Here is a 23,415-nt window from a genome sequence, read left to right as displayed (position 1 = left end):
AAATTCTTATGAGTAAAATATCTCTGAAGTATATTCCCATTCATATTTGTAATTTGTAGCTCACCAGGGTGATTATGAACATGAAATTATCCAACCATTGCTTCCTGTTTCACAGGAATGAATATATCTGCGCTAAACTTATACTTGGCCTCCAACTCCACACACTGGCGAGTAAAATCTGAGAATTTATTAGCCATTGGCTAATATTAGACATCATTTAGTCGCCAGAGTGAAGATTTAGTCGCATATGCGAGTGATTTACTCGCAATGTAGAGGGTTGTAATATACATATTGTACACAATAAAAAAATTATATGTAATTAAAAAAAATGCATAAAATAATACATTTTCTATTTGTTATATTTCACAAAGCTTTGATTTGAATTATTGGAGTTGGTTTCTAGCCTGTTGAACAAACAGCTAGTGTGGATTTGGGTGAGCTACCAGACCATCCCGATCAAGGGCCCTACTGGAAAAATGAGATAATACCAGTTTAAGGTGGTCAAGCTGTTTTTTACGACATAGTAGCTAGTTTATTGCTGTTCCAAGGTCAGCCAGATCCCCACCAGTTGGCCACCTAAAGCAGCTTGGACCAGCTGCCATGTTCCAGAACACAGCTAAGCTAGTTTTAGCTGGATTCTCAAGCAGAGACATGGAGCAAAGAGGTGCCGTATTTCTTTTTTTCTCTTTCCCTTTGGGTTCTTCCCACCCAACATGGAGACAGAGGACGGGGGTGGAATCACAGATTTCAAATTTCTCTGAAAAATACGCTGAGAGCCCCTCAGGACAAGTCTCATGGGGGGACACACTCTCGCTCTCTCACACACACACACACACTCCTCGCTTTTTCAGATTGTGCAGCGGAGGGTAGAGGGCAGTCACACCTCCACGCCGAGTGGCTCTGAATGAGCCAGAAGAGGAGAAGAAAGAGAGAGACCTCCACACTATGTCCTCGGTCCCTAATGAGCAAATCAATGAATCTGTCTCATTGAAGGAAGCGGGAGAGAGGGGCACTCACAGGACCCAGAGGACCAGGCCAAAACTCTCTCTCATATGCATGTACTGCTGCTCATGAATAGAGGCTTTATTTTGACTTAGCACAACAATATCCTGCAGCCCGTAGCCCCTCAATGAGGCAGACTCGCATTAATTCAGCTCTCTGACCCACCTGTTTGACTACCAGCATGCCGCTGGCCACGACTATTCGTTTTTTTTTTTATGTGGCTTTTGATCAAAATGTGGTCGTAAGGGAATTCTCCGAGTCTGGAATCTGTTTGCGAGGAGGAAAACAACATAACATGTGATGCGATATTGGTAATTTATTCATGTTTGTGTGTGCAAATGGGTTTCAGAAGCAGCAGATCTCTTTTAAAAACAATATCACGGTAGAATGCACCTGATGGAAGGAAAATGGGAGTTGGAACGGGTGGGCGTGGCTGTGGGGGGGGTGCGACCAATCCTCCTCTCTTCCTCTCTCTTTCTTTCTCTATGGCGAGGCCAGAGGGGAGGGGTGACAGACATTTGTTTTGGGAACATTTTCACGCATTGGCTCACTCTATTGAATGAGAGGGGCTGGTGGATGTGCTCTGTGTGTGAGGACAGGCGGGGGCCGCAGTCGGAGGGGGTTCTGTCAAAACCCCAAAAATTTGTAGCAATTCACGCTTTCATAATGGAGTTAAATGAAGCGAGGAAATGTCCGCTTGGCCATGGCACTGCACAGTAACCTGGGGTCTGCTTAACAGTCGAGCCTCTCACACACATACTCAAGACTGGTTGAGCTTCTCAGACTTTTTCACAATAATTGTGGTCTAAATACGGTAGAGAAGCTCACAGCATTTGAGTCGAGCAAAAATTTGCTGAACTTTGACTCCAAGTAATTTCGTATTCATTTAAGAAATTGTTTAATTGATTACTCAGTCATATTATTCCAAACCTGTATTTATTTTTGTCTATACACCACAAAAAAGATGTTTAGTTGTATGTTCACACTGCTCTTTTCTAAACAGTGACCAGGGGCTCACAAGTTGTGCAAAAAAACACTATAAAAGTATTGTAAAAAAAAAAAAAAAAAAAATGACTCCATATGACTTGTGCATTATATTCCAATCCTTCTGAAGCTGTGTGAACAATTTGTGAGGGGGAAAAAAGTTATTGTTCTGTACAAATTTTAATCTCATCAAAGATGAGCGCTGAAAAACTGTATACAAAAATAAGCTGCACTAATTTCGGCATAAATATAAATAATGAAAACTGTTTTTGAGCACTAAATCAGCATATTAGAATGATTTCTGAAAGATCATGTGACACTGAAGACTAGAGTAATGACTGCTGGAAATTCAGCTTTGCATCACATGGATAAATTACATTTTAAAATGTATTCAAATAAAACTTTTTTAATATTAATATTTCACAATATTACTGTTTTTACTGTATTTTTAAACAAGTAAATACAGCTTTGGTGAGCATAAGAGACTTCCTTCAAAAACAAATCTCACCGGCCCAAACTTTTGAACAGTGTAGATTGCAAATTAGTCTTTAAATACCAGAATTTTGAAAGACCTGTCTGTTTAAATTTTGGTGTCACATGATCCTGTGTTTTGCCATATTTATATTGTCGTCTTTTTCATTCTCTCATCGCATTTTTGATTATTACAGATTTTTCCCCTCTTTAAAACAGCTGCTGTGAGATATTATCACATTCTCAGATTTCTAGATGACTATGACAGAATTGTGTGCCAGACTAGTCAAACTAATAGTGATATTAAGTGATGCACTCCATCTCCATGGCATATGGTTTAGATACACATTCTTCTCTCTTCTCCTTTTCATTTGTGGTCTTTTCCCTGGTCTCCGCCCTTAAGCCCAATAACTCACATCTTTCAGTTCTTTAAATAGTTAAATCTAGTCCTTTTGCACTGATCTGTTTTTTGTACAGTCTTAAACTCATTTTGTGTAATAGAAAGTCTGATCTGTGATCAGTTGTTTCTGCTATGAGACACTGGGGGTTGATCAAGGTGGGAAACAGCATCTGATTTACGAGCCATTCTGGCTGAAGTCATGGGAACTGTTGAAGTCTCTCTCTCTCTTACCTCCAGCACTAACGCTCTTCCTCTCTCATTCCTGCCTGGGGTTGTCCTCTGAGTAATGATGTGCTAAGCCCAGGTTGTGACTTCGCATGACAAGATAGCGGGGCTTCTCTGTTTAGATGTTTTGAAAACCTTGGCAGTATGTTTGCTAAAGCAGGGGCTTAACTGTTTTTTCATGCCCTCATCTCACAGCTGTTCTTGTTGATAGTAGGCTATTAATCTTTTTATCAAAATATACTATAATCTAAAACGGTGGTTTTTAGCTGGTGGGCAGGTGTAGATAAAATAGAAAATATTTCCAATATCTTAAAATATAAAATATTGAATGCCATTTTTAATATAATTGTATAATTTATTTGTTTGGTTATAATTGACATGTTTATTTATTATTTGATTTATTTTTATAAAATCTATAAAATGTCAATATTTTTATGTTTTATCTTAAACATTGTTAACTACACTTTTTATTTATTTATTTTTTATTTAAATACATTAAATTAAAAATTACTTTATACATTTTGTGTTGGTTTGCTTGCTAATTATTTAAGAATAGTATTATATAATAAAAAAAAAAACACAATAGAGAGTTTTCAATAGTGGTCTGACTTTTGGACCCCACTATGTATATGAAAAAGTGACCCAAAGCTGGCTTATTTATTCTCCAAGACTGATCTTGGAACAAACCATTTGCAGTGATCCAGTGTATGAGACTGTAGAAAGGACTGATTGGGTCAGTTCACTGCTGCTTTCATGAGAGATCGCTCTCTCTCGGGTAATTTCAAGCACTGAGAGGCCCCACAGAAAACAACAGCCATCGATCAACCTAAATTAAATTCCGCTAGGAGCAGAGTTAAGCGCACACAAAGTGGGGAATATATGATTAATGATGGTATATATTTACCTTTTAGTCACACATTTATGTAGTAATGATTATCATATGGCCTGTCATTGCCCTTTTAATATGTTACCATGTCCTTTAGGACGACTTGGGAAGCATATAGTTACTCTTTTTTTTACTTTTTTTTTTTTTACACTATTTAAAAGACGTTTTGAATAATAATAATAATAAATTTAATTTAATAATTTAATTGTGTTTTTTATTTTTATATTTATATAATTTATAAATCTCAATTAAACTATTATTATTATTATACTTAAATGTATTTTAATGATGTGCTTTATATAATAGGGTAACATGCCAAATTTTGTTTTAAATATTCACATTGAGTCGTTTACCATTTCATTGTCTTTTTGTCTTTCAGATCTGGTTTGCATTTGTGAACGGCTTCTCCGGTCAGATTCTGTTCGAGCGCTGGTGCATCGGCCTGTACAACGTGGTAAGAGTGTTTGCATTCACACGTCTGTCTGGGTGTGTGATTTACTCTCCCCTCTTCATTACTCTGAGAGGAAATGTGTTAAAACGCCTCCCCTGTCGCGCTCAGGCAAGAAACTCATTAGCCGCGGCACCCCAGCCGGCTCCTTTACTGCGGCCCGTGTCAGCGCCATCCTGAAAAATCTCCCTCTTATTTATGACCGCTTGTCAAGTCCGTATTCCCTCCGTGCCCAGAACTATGTCCTGAATGTGCTGCAGCAACAGACGCTCATGCCCCAAAGAGCTGCGTTAAACAGGTCAGCGGTGGATGATAAAGGAACAGGTTGAATCCAGACACATTTAAATACACACACACACAGCCGTTTGGGTGGAGTCCTGTGAACTGGGCTGCCTTAGGGCTTGGTGATAGGAATTGATGCTGTTAATTAACATGTTTTCAACAGGAAGGAAAGTTATTCAGGAAAAAAAATACTCTAGGTGGAGTACGTTTTTCCATTTTGCATAAACAAACGAAGATACGAAGGAAAAATGACTAAGCCACCCGACTCGCTGATTGTCCCGAGAAATTATTTCTTTACGTCTGAACAAAGAACAAAATTTGAACACGGCTTCCCATCAGCCCTGTGTAATGGATCATTGGCGTTGTGAGGCCAGTAACAACTCGGCCTGGCACATTCTCTCTTTATCTGAGAGAGGAGGAATTCCATCGCGTCAGAGGGGGTCTGTTGGATGCAACGGGCCGAAACCACCCCTGAATGGAAAAGGCCAGCCGCTCCAGCTGGGCCAGTGAGAGACACTTACGACTGACCCCGCAACCCTCTCTGGACCATAATACCACCCCTCTCGCTTTCAACAGCTGCTGCACGGAGAAACGTTAGAGCTCTGCGGAAAAATTAAAGCATCCAGGAGATCTGCTAACAAGCTGCAGGCACAGTGGCAGATGTTAGTTTTTTAATCATTTTTGCAGAGAGAGAGTGCAAATATGATAAATGCCAGAAGTTACATGCTCATTGAGCTACACCAAGCAAGCAAATGAAAACGGCAGGCAAGGGGAGCACGTCTGGTGCTCAGGATAGAAAGTAGTTGTTTAGACTGCTATGTATTTTTAGGTATCTATTTTTATTTATTTTTCTTTTCAGTGTTTATTAGGGCTGCCCTCGACTAAAGATTTTTCTGGTCAACTAGTAGTCATTCATTTTAAGCATTAGTCGACTAATCGCACGTTTATTAATAAACCATTTAAATCATAATAATGAGCCTTTAATTGCCTACATACCCTAATAAGCACTCAAGCACATGCATAAAGCTTGCCACAGCACACCAGCAGAAGTAATGATTATGAATGTGTCAGGGAAAAACAGTAAGGAGGCTGCATTAATATTTTAATCATTTATTGATAAACTAGTGCTTTCTTTGTTTTCGGTTTAAGAGATGAATTCGGCGACACTGACTCGTCATCTCCGCAGTAGTGGATGCACCTGTATGTTTCACACGGATTACATAATCTATTTTAATTGGTTCATTTGAAAGTGAACATTTCACTCTCTATAGATATATTTTCCATGTCTGTAAGGCAAGTATACACAGAGTTTTGCGCTCAAGTTCACAGAGGCCGAGGCGGCAAAAAGCGCATCCTGTTTTCTTTCATTATTTTACAAAAGCGCAATGTTTTGTAGTTATTGTGAGTGCACACAAATAAACGCAGAGTATTTACAGATTCGAAAGATGCATTACTCTTATCTGCATGACCAAAATGAGCCTCCATCTGTCATGCAGTGAGCGCACTGCTATTCAGTTTTCACACTTTGCACAGATGCTTCAATAGCGCACATTTTTCTAGGGAAACATTAGATTGAGCAGTCATGTAAAGTTGCTGCTACTAACATATTTCAGATTATTTGAGGTCGATGAATGATAGGCGAGCGTTTGAATGTCCTGTCCAATGTACTGTATTACCACAAAGACCAGTCGTTAACGATCTGTCTGGCGTGACTTCGCCTGTTTACTTTTTTTTTTTTTTTCTGCGACTAATAAAATTTTGGTCGACCAAGCCTCTTTTCATCGACTCTTCTCGGCAACCCTATCAGTTTATCATTTCAGTTCATCACAAATTAGTTTCTGTGATGAGAACTAGGATAATATCTTGTAATAATATCCCTGGGGAAAAAAAAACATTGCTGTGGGGCCTAAATATCTGAAACTACTAGTGAAGTACTAGTACAGATGCTTCTGTTTTGCATTTTTATAATTTAGTATGAGTTTTCATTATAAATTATAGCGTCTGCGCAACAGTTTGACTTTTAGCTTAATTTTCTGTGATTTAAACTGAATTTTTTGTGTAATTGTGTAATTTTTTGTTTTTCCTTTTTCGTTTATTAGATCTTCACTGCTTTGCCTCCTCTGACTCTGGGCATCTTCGAACGCTCCTGCAAGAAAGAGAACATGCTCAAGTACCCTGAACTCTACAAAACCTCCCAGAATGCAATGGGCTTCAACACCAAGGTAAATACACTCAAACATGCAGTATAAATCTAAGTTTAGCTGAATCTCCATCAGTGTTTGGGCTGCAGAGATGAACAGCCCACTGATTGAGGAATGAAGTATGATTGAGGCAGATGAAACACATATTTATAATTCTAACGTATTAAAAATTCTTAAAACATATGCCATAAGGTAATGAATCTCTTGTAAATAAATGTATAAATAATAAACTAGTGATTTAGTTCATTTCCATTGATGATGATGATGATGACCCTGTAGACAGGTCATGCTGTGTACACTTTACTGACCTGTGTTTGGTGAACAGTTTAGCACCAAGGCTAAAAACCCCACTGAACAAACAGATCCTGTTACGACTCCCTACACCGTAAAAAAGCAAGTCAACAGCAAGACCTTGTTGGTTTAGCCGTCCATTAAACTGTCCCTCTCTGTCAGCCTTTCTGCTTATCTGAGATGTCTTTGAGTGTTCATCTCCCTTTTTAGAAGGTCATAAACTCTCTTAAGCCAGTACCAATGTCAAGCTTTGTTCACAATGTCTAATATGTATATATATAAACCACTCCTAATTTAGTCTTTTAAAGGGGTCATATAATGCGATTTCAAGTTTTCGTTTCTCTTTGGAGTGTTACAAGCTGATTGTGCATAGATAAGATCCCTGAAGTTGCAAAGACTAAAGTCTCAAAACTAAAGAGATATTCTTTATCAAAGTTAAGACTCTGCCACGCCCCCCTAAAACGGCTCGTTCTAACATGCCCCCACATATCTACCTCACTATGTGGAAATATTACCATAATGCCACCCAAATGGACCTACAATAATGTACAGTATTTGAAAAATAATGTGTTTTTTGAACATTAAAGCATGTCAACATATTCTGTTACACCAAATACACAAAATTATGATCTTTAAAAAAGCATCATATGACCCCTTTAAAATTGTGCACTCAGAGTCTAATATATGAACGTTTGTATGACGTTTTTTGACTTTCCTACTTTTTATATGTACATTTACTTAATACTAAAATAATAATGTTTGTTAATGTTTTTAATAAAAGTTAGAATCAAGTTTGTCTTTAATCTTAAGGACGTATACCCAGTTTTAGATGCTACAATTCTCGATATGTCCTAGTAAAATTATGATTCGTTTTCAGATACCTTAATAGTGGAATATAGGACAAGCATATTTCCATCCTCTCTAGGTGTCTGTGACTGCTGGCTTTGCATCTCTCTGTGTTAATAAAGCTGTCTCGTCTCCAGCTCCGGCGTGTCTGCGCTGGTGTCACCTCACAGCCCTGCTCCACAGCCGTGGAGACCCATTTACCACCACACTGACACGAATTACAGACAACACAACCCCTGGGGTCAGGAGGGAGACTCAGATTTACTGGCCATTTGTAACACAAACACATAATTCTTACTTTAATTGTTCAATGCAAAAAAAAAAAAAAGCTTTAATGGGGAAGAGGAAGAGTATAATATACAATAAAATAAAGCGTGGAAGTAGGGAAATGCAGTAGAATAATCAGTAACAGAACAGTATTTTATTGGAAAAGGGTGAATTGTATATTATTAGGAATCATAATAGGCTGCTTTCTGTTATTTCTCTATAATGAAATAATGGGAGTGATATATTTGCTTGGAACTAGACATGTGCTGGTATTAGGTAATGCGATATATCACGGTAACGAATATGCACGATATTGCTATCGTGGACACTTCAAAATACAGTGAATAATTACTTATTACAAATTATTCAGATTTTTTTAATGCATTTTAAGAATATTTTCCACATCAACTGGTCACTATGCACAACACTGCTGTATGCTGCGTCAAAGACCCATGCGCACTCTCATGTAAACAAGCACGGATGAGAAGCGCATGGCGGAATACGTGAAGGAGACACCGAATGAAAGCGCACATTCACTCTCTGACAGTAGATGGCGCTGAACAGCAGAAATGCTGCCTTTACCCCGGAAACCCCATAAACAAAGCAGCTGCGCTACTTTCTAAAAACGTATTTAAATGGTTTAAACCATAGATGCATATCTATGGTTTAAACAGCCATTCAGATTTTTGTATTCGCAGTGGTGTTCATCACAGCACCAAATACTTAAATATTTGGACTTAATAGGCTTTTTTTGTACATTTTAATCTGGACTACAACATGCCCTACATATTGTTTGAAAATCTTTTGATTCTTTATTGTTTGGTCACACTTTAGGCTACATTAAGGCTCTATTAATTAACATTAGTTAATTCATTAGTTAACATAAACTGCCAATGAAAAGATTTCTTAGGTAATTTCAATATCTAATAACACGTTAAAATCAAAAGGTGCAACTGTGTTATTTAATGAACTAACAGTTGTATTTTTTAACAAAGATTATTAACTAGCAAATGTAGCTATTGCTCATTATTAATTGTTAATGCATTAACTAAGGTTAACTAATGAGATAACATTGTAAAGTGTTACTTATTGGTCTTTATATGAAATGTTAAAATTTATAAATTTTTTGTGTATTTATTGCATGTAAATGTTCAGTTCTTTTTGTTATAAGAAAAAGGTATTAAACCTGTTATAGTTTATGATAACACTTTTTTTGCAACTAAATTTTAATGCCGTGATAATACTGTATACCGTCATAAAAGCATTTGCAATTAATCGCAACATGAAAATTTCATACCATCATATGCCTACTTGGAACAAAGACAGAGTTAATGGATATATAGAGGAAGGTAATGAGAGCATCTGTTGCATACTGTAGCATTGTCCAATTTGTGAACCCAAGATTCTTTTAAGTCAGAATTTTTTATTTTTTATATTTTTTAAAGAATTGGTTAAATTGATTCACAGAACCCTTAAACGATCTTATGACTTGGTTAAACTCATTTACCAAAATAGTCTAAAATATTTGTGTGCAACTCCTACTTAAATATCCTGATATTTGCATTAATTTTAGTATTGTTCAATGTAAATTCTATGTTCCTATATAGGAATACATGTATGCTGAATCATGGCTGATTCTAACGTGATCTGAAGTGTTCATGTAGATGTTATTGGAGACTTTTTATTTGATGATCGAACCAGCTGTACATGTGCCGCATCCCTGTTTCAGACTACTACACGTCATCTGTGTACAGAACAGACACTTTATTTGTAAATAAAGCAGAGAGAAAGATCATGCATTAGATTGGGGAGAAGCAAAGAGTGTTAAATATTTAGGTCTTTACCCACCATGTCCCCTTTCACGTTTAATTACATAGCTTTGACACTAAAGTCTCCCTTATAACGACAAAGCCTCTCGTAGACCCCAGGATAGTGGTTATTGCACTCATTCAACACACGGCAGCCTCCATCCCTCCCTCCTTCTGCCTCTTTCTCTCTTTCATTCTCTCCTTTTCTGGCTTTATTTGTAGCCCAACATAGTTGGAGAAGGCTTATTAGAGCGTCTGGCAATAGTTGGCACAAAATAAAGTTTATCCTTTCATGCTAGTTTAAGCAATTAAGCTGTCACACAGAATGCAGTGCTTTGCTTCAGGCAGGACAGACGGCCATTCACACCTACATTCTTAGCAACCTGCTTAGAAACTGAGGAGTTCAGGGCCTCCCTGTGACAAATGATTATGAACGTTTATCGATTTCATTAGCATTCATTGCAGGACTGTGCATGTAAAGCACCAGGCGAGGGTGAGAGCAGGTTGTTTCACATGGCACTTGGATCATGTTGTGTTTTAGGTGGTTGTGTTTTATTGCCTACTATGTAAAAATCTCAAATCAAATCACTGTAGAATGGATTCATGTCCATAGCTTAGTGCGGGATGTGTTATGAAAATTTAGAAAACTTTAATAATGTAATACTTGTACACAATTTTTGAATGCTTAGGCTTATATATTTGAATAAACCCCAAACCTTAAGTATTAATTTAATTCCAAAGATTGGGAGGGGTGAGCTATAGTGCCCTTCAGAGGTGTAGGATGAGCTGGCTGTCTGAGGGCCGGAGCCCTGAGCTTTGTTTTGTTTTGCTTTGCCGATAGCAGAGGTGAGAGGGTCAGGGCAGAGATGCCGAGAGGTCGTACAGGGCCTCTGTGAAACAACACAGAACAAGACAATCTCAGGGTATTCCTCTTTTCTCCCACTCTCTCATTCTCCTCTCATTTCTCTGCATCCCATCCCCCTCAAGAGATTTCATAGCTGCCACAAAAACTTGTGGCAATTGTATTGGCTGAAAACAACTGAGTGATTCAACATTTACAGATTGAGGATCATTTATCCACCTTTTTCCTAACAAGCCTACTGCGTTTAAAATTATTGGAGGCACTTCCGTTTTGGGGAAGTTCCTCTCAAAAAGACTGCAGCAAATCATTTCAAATCATAAGATTTTGCTACAAATAATACTTATCCGTCATTTTGACTGAATGGGCTGTAAATTTTCATTCATTTTCTATTTTCAGAAGGCAGGGGAATAACGTTAAGGGGGAATAGCTCTTTTCAGCCGCTGCAGTCTTTTCCTCCTGATTATTTTCATATTTCCTTTGTATTCCGCTGTAAGTAAATGAAAAAGACAACATATACTGTGCATTTGTGGTCTGCTCTCCCAATTTAATTTATGGTAAACCGTGAATATTTCCATGGAATGCACGTTTCTCCCCAAATCCTCATGTCTCTTTCCAGGTTTGTTTTCACATGGATGCTGTCAAATGTAATTGTTACGAAATATAGACATGTATTACTATAATGATATCTTACTAATCTGTAATATTGCTGCGGATAGAAGCAGGATCTTTAGGAGTTATTCATGGTATGTAATTTAATGCTTTTACACTTTTAAATTTCCTTTTAATGATCGATGGTTGAAGGCGGGTGAGTAAAGTAATGTCACCTCATAATACCCAGTTTTTGAAAATGCTTATTGCGTTCATAGAGCGAACCTTTTGCTGATTGTTTACAGTGTAAACAGAAGTTACTCCCATAATTTGCGAAAAGCATCATGGGGCGTAGGAAAAAGATGGATATATTCTAGCCCTTTCTGTCAGATGCTAGCATTGGAAAGTTATTCATTTTTGGGTCTGTAAAATTTATTTATTTTATTTTATTTATTTATTTAAAATGCATTTATCCAGGTAATATGCATTAAATGAATCAGAAGTGAAACGGAAAACTGTTTCAGTTCCAGTTTTGCAATAATGGGAATAAATGACATTTAAAAATATATTAAAATAGAAAACAGTAAAACAGTTTTAAATTGTTGTAATAATTCACAATATTACTGACCCCAAACTTTTGAACAGACGTGTGGGTGTGATAATTTATTCATTTGCATGACTTGTAAGGGTTCCCATACGTTCACAGCACTTTTCATTTAACATTTGTTGTAAAATACATATTTTATTAAAAACTGCTTCTCACTTACAGTAATTAAAAAAAAAAATTTGTGTTGATAATTGAATAAAGAATTTAAGTCTTTTTCCTCAAATGAAACTGTTATATGAATTTATTGCAATTAAATCCTTATTGATAGAAATAAAACAGTTTTTGAGAAAAATTACCTTAGAAGCTGACAATTAAATTTCTGTGGTGATCTATTCTTTTAAGCACTTTGTGAATCCATTTAAATTGAATGACTCATTAAAAATAACCAGTTCAAAAGAATGATTCATTCACAAAATGGACCTCTCTAGCAGACACTACAAATATGGTTCATTCTAATAACATTTTTGTTCATATGGAGACATTTGTATTTATTTATTTTAGTGAATTAATAAAAAAGAATTGACTTTTTAATACTGTTTTTAATACTGTTGACTGCCTCTCAGCACAAATATTATGCTGTTTTACTTATAAATATGGAAATAATCTGTTGTGTCTGTGGGCAGTGAACGGTCTTAGACTTTGCAGAGGTGAAAAGAGCAACACCAAAAAAAAAGCGGGGTTTGGAAACTGGACCTGTGACGGGCCTGATTTCATTTCACGGCTGTTTCATGCTACATCGCCCATTAGTGTTTTGATTGGCCACGTCCGTGCATAATGTAAATTCAAAACAAGGCGGTTTTGGAGGAGGATATTTGTTTAAATGGCACATCCAAAGTCCACATGCCCATGTATACAGTCACAGACACTCAAAGACTTTATTCCGTACCTGTGTAAGCGATAGTTTTTCCATGCTCCCAAATAACCATGCACTGTAGCGACAGACTCATACATCTTAATTTCTTAAACTTGTCTGTGTTTGTACTAAAAGTATCCATGAAGGATTTGGGTTTTTTTCACAACTCACAAAGGAACGATTGGGGAAATTCGATGAGGCAACTAACTGCAGGGAAAAGAGAAGGGATGGCGGAAAAACACCCCTTACTGACATCTCTCATATAGTTGGCGTGCCTCCCCTCTCCCTCTTTCTTGCTCTCTCCGCACTCACAGGATATACAAAGTGTCTGTCAACGGGGTGGCCATTGAGCAGGGAGGCCTGACAAACCTTCCACTTAGCCTAGCGCTGAAAACGCACAAAGGCCTGGGGTCAGGGGTCACCGGCAGGGTTAGGGTGGCCACTGTCTTTCTCATGCCTCTCTCCTCTCTTTTTTTCCTCCACCCCTCCTCCACTCTCCTGCAGGTCTTCTGGGCTCATTGTCTGAACGGCCTGTTTCACTCAGTCATCCTCTTCTGGTTTCCCCTCAAGGCCTTCCAGCACGGTAAGCACACATACACACGCTCTCTCACACTGCGTTCAGTTTTGTTTTTTGAGGTCAGTGGGTGTCATATTGAAAGACGGGTCTGCTCTCGCTTCAGCTTAATTGCTTCTCATTGGCCACTATGAATATCTGAAGATCACTCACTCATATACACACACATGCACACACATTCTCTCCTTTTCTCCATTTCCACATACTCATTTAAAGCAATAGTTCATGCAAAAGTGAAAATTGTCATCATTTATCATGCCGTTCCAATCCTATATGAGTTTCTTCCATTAAACACAAAAGCAGTAGTTTTGAAAAATATCCTTTTTACTTTTAATATACTGTAATGAAAGCAAATGAGGACTGTGGCTGTCAAGCTTCAAAAGATATACAGTTGCACTATAAAAGCATAAAAAATCTATACGACTTTTGTACTAAGTCTTAAGTCATATGATTTCTTTGTGTGACGAAATGGGCCTAATTTTAATTTAATATTTAATTAATTTAATGGTTCACTGATAATCTTTGTAAATGGATTATTTGGATTTAGTGAGGTAAACTTTATGAATGAATCGTTCATACAGGTTTTGTGAACGTGATCCACTGAATTATTAAGATTGAGCTCAAAATGATTCACAAGTCACTTTTTCTTAGTCAATACATTTTAAAACAAATTTTAGACAATAACGACTTAAATTTTAGGCTTTTCCTCACGCAAATCTATCAACAGATCTACACTTCCATAGTGTTTTTTGTAGCTTGACACTAAATAATGACACAATTTTCATTCTTAGGTTAACATTTTGGTAGTTTAATAAATTGCTCTATGGTCTATAAGTTGCTCTTTACATGTATTCGTAAGTGTAAGCATGTACAACGGATTGTGTCAAGCATGTGAACAGATTTCGTGTGTGTGTGTGTGTAAGCACAAATATCTGGCTGACTGCAGGACCACACAGTCAGAATCAGACCTGCTTTTAAAACAAAGCACTGGTGAGTCTCTCTGACTGACAGCCTGTCAGCACCACACACACACACACACACACTGAAACACACATACCTTCCTGATCCACATGTGGTGTCCGTTGTGTTTCGCCGTGCCAGAGCGCTGATGGTTTTGGATCATCCGCTCTCACTTACAATCGGAGAATGACTAATACTCCTCCACTAAACCACACTGCCATGTGTGCACTTTTGTATGTGGCTTTCCCAGATTTTAAGCCAGAACTTGTACTATTTAATCGGAGATGTTTGCTGAAGCAATTAGCACAAGCCCCAATAGCTATCATCCTGAAAAGTCAAGAAAACCCAGATTGTCTCAACGGTCAATTAATCCTTAATGATTTGGGGAGATCTCTTTTCCAAAGCTCTCTGTACAGCTGTCAACAGCTCCTTTTACACCCACTGTTACCTTTTATTCACATGACCGTGTGCACAGGTGTGTCATAAGAGGAGAATAAGTTCATTACAAGCTTGTTGGTTCAGATTAAACAAGCATAAAAGCTTTTTTGGCCTTTTTCCACTTTGAGGATGGGAAATGGGGAGAAAAGGTAGAAATCCGTAAAGAGGTCAGATTCAAACTTGCATAACCCACATGAGCACCACAGCTCCACTAAGCCATGGCTCTGTCCCTAACAGGACAGCCTAGAGAATGTTTTAAACACTTTTTACTTTTTTTTTTTTTTTTTTAATCAGCCCTGTCAACAGCATTTGTGGAGAAATATTTTGGATTTAATACCTAATTTTGTTCCTCTAATAAAAACAAAATCAAAGTTGCAGATGTTAAATATCCTGAATTTAAATATCCTGAGTCAAAAGCATATATCAAGTTGTCTAAATGGTCATTTTTTCAGTGAGACTGCATTTTACCATCATGTATGTAAACAGTACTTTTCTGGTATTCTTGTCTGTTTAATGTGAGCATTTGATCCCTCTTGAGCTCAACATCTTAATGGAGTGTCTACAACCGTCCCACTGACCTGTGTTAGCATGTGATCCTTCACTCTAAAAGCCTTCTTGTTGATTCTCCTCACAGATACTGTCTTTGGAAACGGAAAGACACCAGACTATCTCCTCTTAGGCAACATGGTTTATACAGTAAGTGCATTTGGGCCCTCAGATCCTCACAAAGCGTCTCTGTGTCGTCCCCGTCGCCTGACACTTTGTCCCGGTTGTCCTGCTGTAAAATGTTCCTTCTGTGCCGAGTCTGGCCTCACTGAGGATTTTCGCTCCCTTTTTTTGCCAACTTTTTAAGCACTGAAATGAAAATGAATCTGACCTGCTCCATTTCAAACTGTACTTCAAACAGAAACTGTTTGGAGGTTCCTGTCTGCCGACTGTCTCCCATTAGATCTTACGTCTGTACAATCTAATGTGTTTATGTGTACATGCGACCTCAGATAAGAACCTGTCTCTCTCACAGTTTGTGGTGATCACGGTGTGTCTGAAGGCTGGGCTGGAGACATCGTCCTGGACCATGGTGAGCGTTTGGATGACTCTTTCCATCCCTCTATCTCTTTTCTCTCCCATTCCACTGTGTCCTCCCATTTCCTTTGACTTTATTGTCCCTCTATCAGTAGAAACACGCTCCTCCACCCCCTCTCACTCCTCTCACTTACCCTTTTCTTCTGCCGCTGATGTCATGGAAAAGTTCAGAGCATTCAAAGATGTCATGGTTGCATCGCTAATCAAAGCACTTATTCACATATGCAATTATAGTGAACTGTTGCTTACATTTTACTATTAGAAATTGTATTACTATTATGGTGATTGCAAGGCAAATGCTCAGCATTTAAAATGTGATCAACAGTTATGTCAGTGTAATTTAAAGGGGTCATATGATGCTGCTAAAAAGAACATTATTTGGTGTATTTGGTGTAATGAAATGTGTTTATGCGGTTTAAGGTTCAAAAAACACATTATTTTCCACAAACTACACACACCGAATTACTTTTATTAACATCAACATAACGCAAATATCCATTAAAGCTATTAAAGCTGCGAATTGTTTTTCTTTTGCTCTTTTTGATTAACATTTTTATAAGAAATGCACGGATACGTTATACTGATGTACATCTGATATTTTCTTTACTGTTTACGTTCACTTAAAACAACCGACTGTGCTTACAAGGATACTTGTCAAGACAGCCATTGGTATTCACCTGCTGTCTGAGAAGGCTATCTGTTTGTGCACTTCAGAAGTGTGCGCGGTGCGCATAGAAACGCTTTATCACAGCGCGTGCGTACCGCACTGAGATGTCTTGGGCTTAAATGGCTTAAAATTACTTTAATGTTTAATCTGACAAGACTTAAAACACGTGAGAATGAAAAACTTTCTTGAGCAAGCAGCACTGGCCTAATCGTTAAGATAGTTTTGGGGGGCTAAGGTGACAGATAGGGGGGATGAAACCCACCTAAAAAGGGTTTAGAACCGCCCCTGGTTTAGCTTGCGTAATTATACTGAAACATAAATATATAACCAGTTTACCTGATTCAATGTGATGGCTGAGCCTGTTTCTGAGATAACAACATGCCAATCCGTGGTTGGATTTCCGACACGGCTAACCGTAAATCATCTTACACTGTGAATAAGCATGACTGATACTCGAGCCAACTCTGCTCTAACTGTCGACTAGCAGTGGGAGTCAGATTGCCCCCTAGTGGATGGCTAAAGATTTGATCCCCACAGGTTGAAAACCCCTGGTCTACTCTACCAGGATCATGAAAACAGTCCTCCATAAAATGCGCTGGACACATCTGAATATTTGGGTTGAACTGTTCTGGAACAGTGTTGTAAATACAACTTAACCACTGATTTCTAGTTGTGTCCTCTTTTGGAAGGCCAAACAAAGTAGTTTCGCTATCACAACGAAACAGCGTCACACACCGCCAGCTTGAGTGAGCAGAGGCGGGCAGGCCGGTGGATTCGACGAAGGAGCGTCCGGCGGGCTTGCGACAACCACATGTGACGACCCCGGGCTGGACTCCGGGCTTCGTCCACACAAAGTAGTTTTATCTTTCACAACGAAACACACAGCGCCTTCACGACATGGCGGCGGCGGCAACAACAATACTACAGCGAGAATAAAAGTTACGCCTTCTTTCTTTGCGTGAACATTTGGGCAGCGTTATGCAAATCTTCCCACATAGTGACGTAGACATGTGGGGGCGTGTTAGAACGAGCCGTTTTAGGAAGCGTGGTTGACTCTTAACTTTTATAAAGAATATCTCTTTGGATTTGAGACTCTAGTCTTTGCAACTTTACAGATCTTCTCTATGCACCAAGAGCTTGTAACACTCCAAAGAGAAAGGAAAAATTGAAATCACATCATATGACCCCTTTAAGATAATGCGTTCATGTTGCTATATTCTGATTAGTAATTTCTGAAACCTTGTAGTTCACAATCAACACTTACAAAGAATTATTAGAAATTCATTAGCACCTTCTAAACTCATAGAATAAAAGTTACGCCTTCTTTCTTTGCTTGAACATTTGGGCGGCGTTATGCAATCTTCCCACATCGTGATGTAGACATGTGGGGGCGTGTTAGAACGAGTCGTTTTAGGTAGGCGTGGTTGACTCTTAACTTTTATAAAGAATATCTCTTTGGTTTTGAGACTTTATTCTTTGCAACTTTACAGATCTTCTTTATGCACCAAGAGCTTGTAACACTCCAAAGAGAAAGGAAAAATTTAAATCGCATCATATGACCCCTTTAAATCAAAGTGCAATCAAAATAGTAATATTGTGAAATATTATTTAAATTTAAAAGAACTGTTTTCTCTTTGAAGTTTGAATTTTAAAATGTAATAATTTAAAAGTCAACTTTGCCATCACAGGAATAAATTACATTTTAAAATATATTCAAACAGGAAACAGTTATTTTAAACTGTAATAATATTTCACACTATTACTGTATTTTTAATCAAATAAGTGCAGCCTTGGTGAGCATAAGAAACTTCTTTCAAAAACTGTAAAATCTTAATTATTCCAAACATTTGACTATTAGTGTGAATGTATGCTACTGAATATACTTATGCCATAGTAAAATTTGACATGCGTTTAAAAAATCCACTCTTTTTCACTGCACTGTATTTTGCAAGTATAATTTTCACAAAATCACATGATGTTCATGTGGTTTTGGAACATTCACATGTGGTTCCAATGTTTCACTTGTGCAAATTTCAAGCCTCAAATGCTTGATGATCATGTGATTAAACAAAAACACATGGGTGTAACATGCTCCCATATGTGCAAACTTGTGATTTAGCATTCACAATAAAATTCATGTGTGTTAAGGGTTGTTGTTATGAATGTCACTAGTCTAAAATGATATTACATCTTTCAGATGAGGTTTTGTGCTGTTTGAGTGTCAGGCTGCCAAGTATTATCAGCAGAATGACGTCTCTACTCAACTCACTGTGTGTTTTCTCTAATCTTTTCTGGCTTATAGTTCAGCCACATTGCCATCTGGGGCAGCATTGGATTGTGGGTAGTCTTTTTTGGCATCTACTCCTCAATATGGCCCCTGATTCCTCTGGCCCCGGATATGTCAGGAGAGGTAAGACATACAGTACAAACACGTTTTGGGTAACAACAAAGTTTTGCTTATTTACACTACTGTTTTTTGCTTTTTTAAGAATTTTTTTAATTGATCAGAAGTGACAGCAGAGACATTTCTAATGTTACAAAAATGTTCTATCTATCTTAACTTTCTTTCTATCAAAGAATCCTGAAAAAAAAAAGTATCACGGTTTACCCCAAAATAATAAGCTGCACAACAGTTTTCGACACTGATAATTTGAGCACTAAATCTGCATGTTAGTCTATGTTCACACTCTCAGTGTTTGAGATTTTGACAGCCACATTTACTTGCAGGCCTCAAAGTGTCTTATTCACATAACAGCTTACAATAGCAGCTCAACTACTGTATGAATGTGCAAAAGGAGTCCAGATCATTCTGTTTGTGTCTATCACCTGTAACAGTAGCGACAGTAACTAAAGTAAAAACATTCATAAATCTGAAGAGTATTGCCACATTTGACACAAAAAGTGAGAATGGAGAATTTGCCTGGACCACAAAACTAGTCATAAGTAGCACAGGTATATTTGTAGCAATAGCCAAAAAAAACATTGTATGGGTCAAAATTATTGATTTTTCTTTTATGCCAAAAATCATTAGGATATTAAGTAAAGATCATGTTCCGTGAAGATATTTTGTAAATTTCCTACTGTAAATATATCAAAACTTAATTTTTGATTAGTAATATGCATTGCTAAGAACTTCATCTGGACAACTTTAAAGGCGATTTTCTCAATATTTTGATTTTTTTGCACCCTCAGATTCCAGATTTTCAAATAGTTGTATCTCGGCCAAATATTGTCCTATCATAACAAACCATACATCAATGGAAAGCTTATTTGTTCAGCTTTCAGATAACGTATAAATCTCAATTTCGAAACATTGACCCTAATGACTGGTTTTGTGGTACAGGGTCACATTTGTCATCATGCACAAACTACACATGAAAACCCGCAACACGCGCTGGACATATGTGCAGCACAGAGTAACTCTCGAGTATACCATATTCTGCTGCAGTGTGAATGTAGTCTTGGAGTGATTTGATGACACTGAAGACTGGAGTAATGCTGAAAATTCAGCTTGCAACACAGGAATAAATTACATTTTAAAACATATTTAAATAGAAAGTGGCTCTTGCACTTGTTAGGTGTCCTAACTACATGCGACGTGACAAGATTCCAGCGATAAGCAATTTGGGTGTCCACACTTGACGCGACAGAATCAATCAAATATCACAGCCAATCAGAAGCGTGTGTGGGCGGGCTCTCTCTGGAAGAGCTCTGCACTCACAACGAAATGGATAATTTATAATCTAATTCATAAATATTAAACCTTTGTAACATTATTAAATGTACATACTGAGTCGCTGATACCATCTTTGTTATGGAATACGCTTGTTGGTTCGCAGCGAGTTCAGTTTTAACGAACATCTTTGCTTTTATTTATTTTCAAGATCTGAGGTAAACTATCTGTTGTTGCTTTCAGTATGGCTATAAATGCTACGCAATATGGCATTCAAACTCACATTAGATACATTTAACTTTGAATAAAGCACATAATCAGTACCTGAGATGATCACCGTCTTATATTTTGTATGTTGTTGTTCCAGCCGTGACGTTGTGGAATTAGAAACCATTTTTCGCGGCTAGTTAGGACAAAACCTCCGATTAACATGGAAAAGATAGCCTTTATCGCGTATCGCGGCGTCGCGTGTAGTTAGGACACGGTGTTGTACTGTAAATTGTAATATTTCACAAATTACTGTCTTTCAGTGTTTTTGATTAAATAAATTCAGCCTTGCAGAGCATAAGACATTTAGGAACAAAAAAATTTAAATCTTAATCTTAATAATTTTGGAATTAATTAATTAAACTTTTTAACTAGCTTTATAAATCAAATTTGTTCTCAAACTATACTAAACTACAAAAACACCCTTCCCATCCTTATCCCTGGATGTGTCAAGTGATATAAAACACGCACAGACCACCCTTTTTCTCGCCTGGGGCTCTACACTATCTATGCCATAATCTGAGCATTAAGAGTTTGTGTGTGTTCATTAGGGTGAGCAGTGGGCTGGAAACTCTTACACCTCCATGAGGCCTTGGGGCACCACAGGTCTCTGCTCTTTTCTCACCTCATAATCTCCTAATGGGGCCTAATAGGCCCTATTTGTGTCACCTGTGAAGAAGAGCGATTTAAAAACATCTACACCTGCTTGTGTGAGCAGAGAGTTCAGAAGTCCTGGAGTCCAGAGAGAATACTTGTGTGTTTATAATAGTTTGGTATGGTTTTAATCAAAGATAATAAAAGTTCATGTGTTTTTGCTGTTTTGCTATTTATTTATATAATGTCTGGACACCAATATGAGAACACTCTGTTCGCACACATTGTTGGCGTTGTCTAAATGCTCTCAAAAGCATCCAAGGTTTTTATCCCAACATCTGGCGTTGTGTAACAGTAGCCTCTTCCTCTCATGTGTGTCCTGCACACCCGTCCTGAATGGCCAGTCAAGTGGGCTCTTTTATCAGCTCTTTCCCTCTACATGTAGGGTAGTAGAGTAGATCAGACCCCAGAGGCTCAGGGTAACCCAATTCCGAGGGGAACCATAGCAACGGCACTACATCAGAGCATGGGGGACACCTGAGCGAGAGCGCACCTGAACTCTGGGCCACCTCACACCGATCTCTGACTGCTGCCACAGCTGCCTGAAGGGCCGAGAAAGGGGAAAACGCTTATGATGGAAAGAGTTAAAAGACATCCCACACCATTAAATCTATTTAGTTGAATTGTCACTCTAACATATCACACAATGCATCATTATTTTGACGTTTTCATGATACTCCAAGGCACTTCAGAAGAATAGCATGGTAGGTATTCTTTTGAAGTGCCTTGGAGTACTATGAAAATAGTCATATGAATATGTTAGTCATTGGTAAGATTTTGTAATGTTTTTGAAAGAAGTCTCTTATGCTCATCAGGGCTTAATTTATTTGATCAAAAACATGTAATTGTAATTTATTCCTGTGATGGGAAAGCTGAATTTTCAGCAGGCCTTACTCTATTCTTTAGTGTCACATAGGGATGCTCCGATCGATCGGCCGGAGATCGGTATCGGCCGATCATTTTATGACTCGATCGGTACTCACTAACTTGGCCGATCTCACGAACCGATCGCAATTTGATGACGTCAACGTGTGACGACGTACATGATGCATGGGGACATAAATGATTTGGCGCTGCAGTCATGTCATCGCCGGTGTGGAAATGATGATGTGTGGGGACATAAATGATTTGGCGCTGCAGTCATGTCATCGCCGGTGTGGAAATGCTATGACGTTTCGAGAAACAATGAAAAATTCATTTGTCGTGTATGTTTGGCATGATGATATGATGAATGGATGGTTCATTTTTAACAGCAGATTCAGTGATGTTAGAGCTGATCTGCGCCTCACTGCACACGTCTGCGGCGCGTTACAGCTCCACGGCCACCAGAGCTGATCGCGGCCACTCTAGTCAGTGCTTGTATTTATACCGGCCCGCCTCAGCACATTTCTGAAGCGGCTCTCCGCGCTGCTTGGCTAAAATAGTCTTTTGTGAGTTGTCATAGCGTGGAGGACGGAACAAAACCTTGTCGGAGCCGTAAGGGATAACGGTAACATAATACGCTGATCGTGGGCTGCTTTTAAATGAACATTTATTTATAAAACAAAATATCTTATTTGGCCATATTAGCCTACTCAATAGCATTAACACAGGCTTTACTCCTTTCAAACTTTATCTGGAATGTCACCGTTTCTGTCACTGCAACTTCCCGATCAGGCGAACACACACACACACAAATGAAATGTCTGCCTGATGAAAAAAAAATGTATTTTAAAAAAAAATGTAGTTAATATTTGCATCATTTATGATTTATTTTATCCACCTGTGACCCACCCGCAAATAATCAGAATAATCTAATCATTTTTTTATTACCCGACCCGCGGATTATCCGCAGCGCCCGTGGATATAACCGTGACCGAACTGTTTTGTTCTTTCAGTAGTTTAAATGTTTCCATTTCTTTTTTACTCTTCAGTCTTATATTGGACAGTATTAAACCTTATGTGTTACATCAGACTTCTCCATGTTAGAGTTTAAATGTTTCTATTTATTTTGTCCCCTCTCTAACATTGGACAATGTTAAACTAAACATAATGAGTTGCATCAAACTACTCCAATTAGTTCTTTTAGGAGTTTAAAT

At 38.0% G+C, this 23,415-nt stretch overlaps 1 protein-coding gene across 10 annotated transcripts in view; it reads left to right on the top strand.

The window, feature by feature from the left end:
- The window catches only part of atp8a1 (ATPase phospholipid transporting 8A1), a 170,256-nt gene that overhangs the window by 133,190 nt on the left and 13,651 nt on the right, over positions 1-23,415 (top strand). For 9 of the 10 annotated variants that reach the window (XR_001641819.1, XM_016573661.1, XM_016573662.1 and 6 more), the window contains 6 exons: positions 4,348-4,422; positions 6,798-6,920; positions 13,526-13,604; positions 15,628-15,689; positions 16,015-16,071; positions 19,046-19,153. Coding sequence is in view for 9 of the 10 variants with exons in the window: in XM_016573661.1 (XP_016429147.1) it covers positions 4,348-4,422; positions 6,798-6,920; positions 13,526-13,604; positions 15,628-15,689; positions 16,015-16,071; positions 19,046-19,153 (504 nt within the window). In the remaining variant the exon portion in view is untranslated. Of the gene's footprint in view, positions 1-4,347; positions 4,423-6,797; positions 6,921-7,224; positions 7,293-8,173; positions 8,376-13,525; positions 13,605-15,627; positions 15,690-16,014; positions 16,072-19,045; positions 19,154-23,415 lie in introns of those variants that run through there. The other variant, XM_016573664.1, reaches the window with a different exon arrangement.

Source organism: Sinocyclocheilus rhinocerous, unplaced genomic scaffold (genome assembly GCF_001515625.1).
Source record: "Sinocyclocheilus rhinocerous isolate Xijiao unplaced genomic scaffold, SAMN03320098_v1.1 scaffold111, whole genome shotgun sequence".
In the NCBI taxonomy this organism is placed as follows: domain Eukaryota; kingdom Metazoa; phylum Chordata; class Actinopteri; order Cypriniformes; family Cyprinidae; genus Sinocyclocheilus; species Sinocyclocheilus rhinocerous.
The sequence above is the reverse complement of the archived record's forward strand: the minus strand, read 5'-3'. Positions and strand labels throughout refer to the sequence as shown.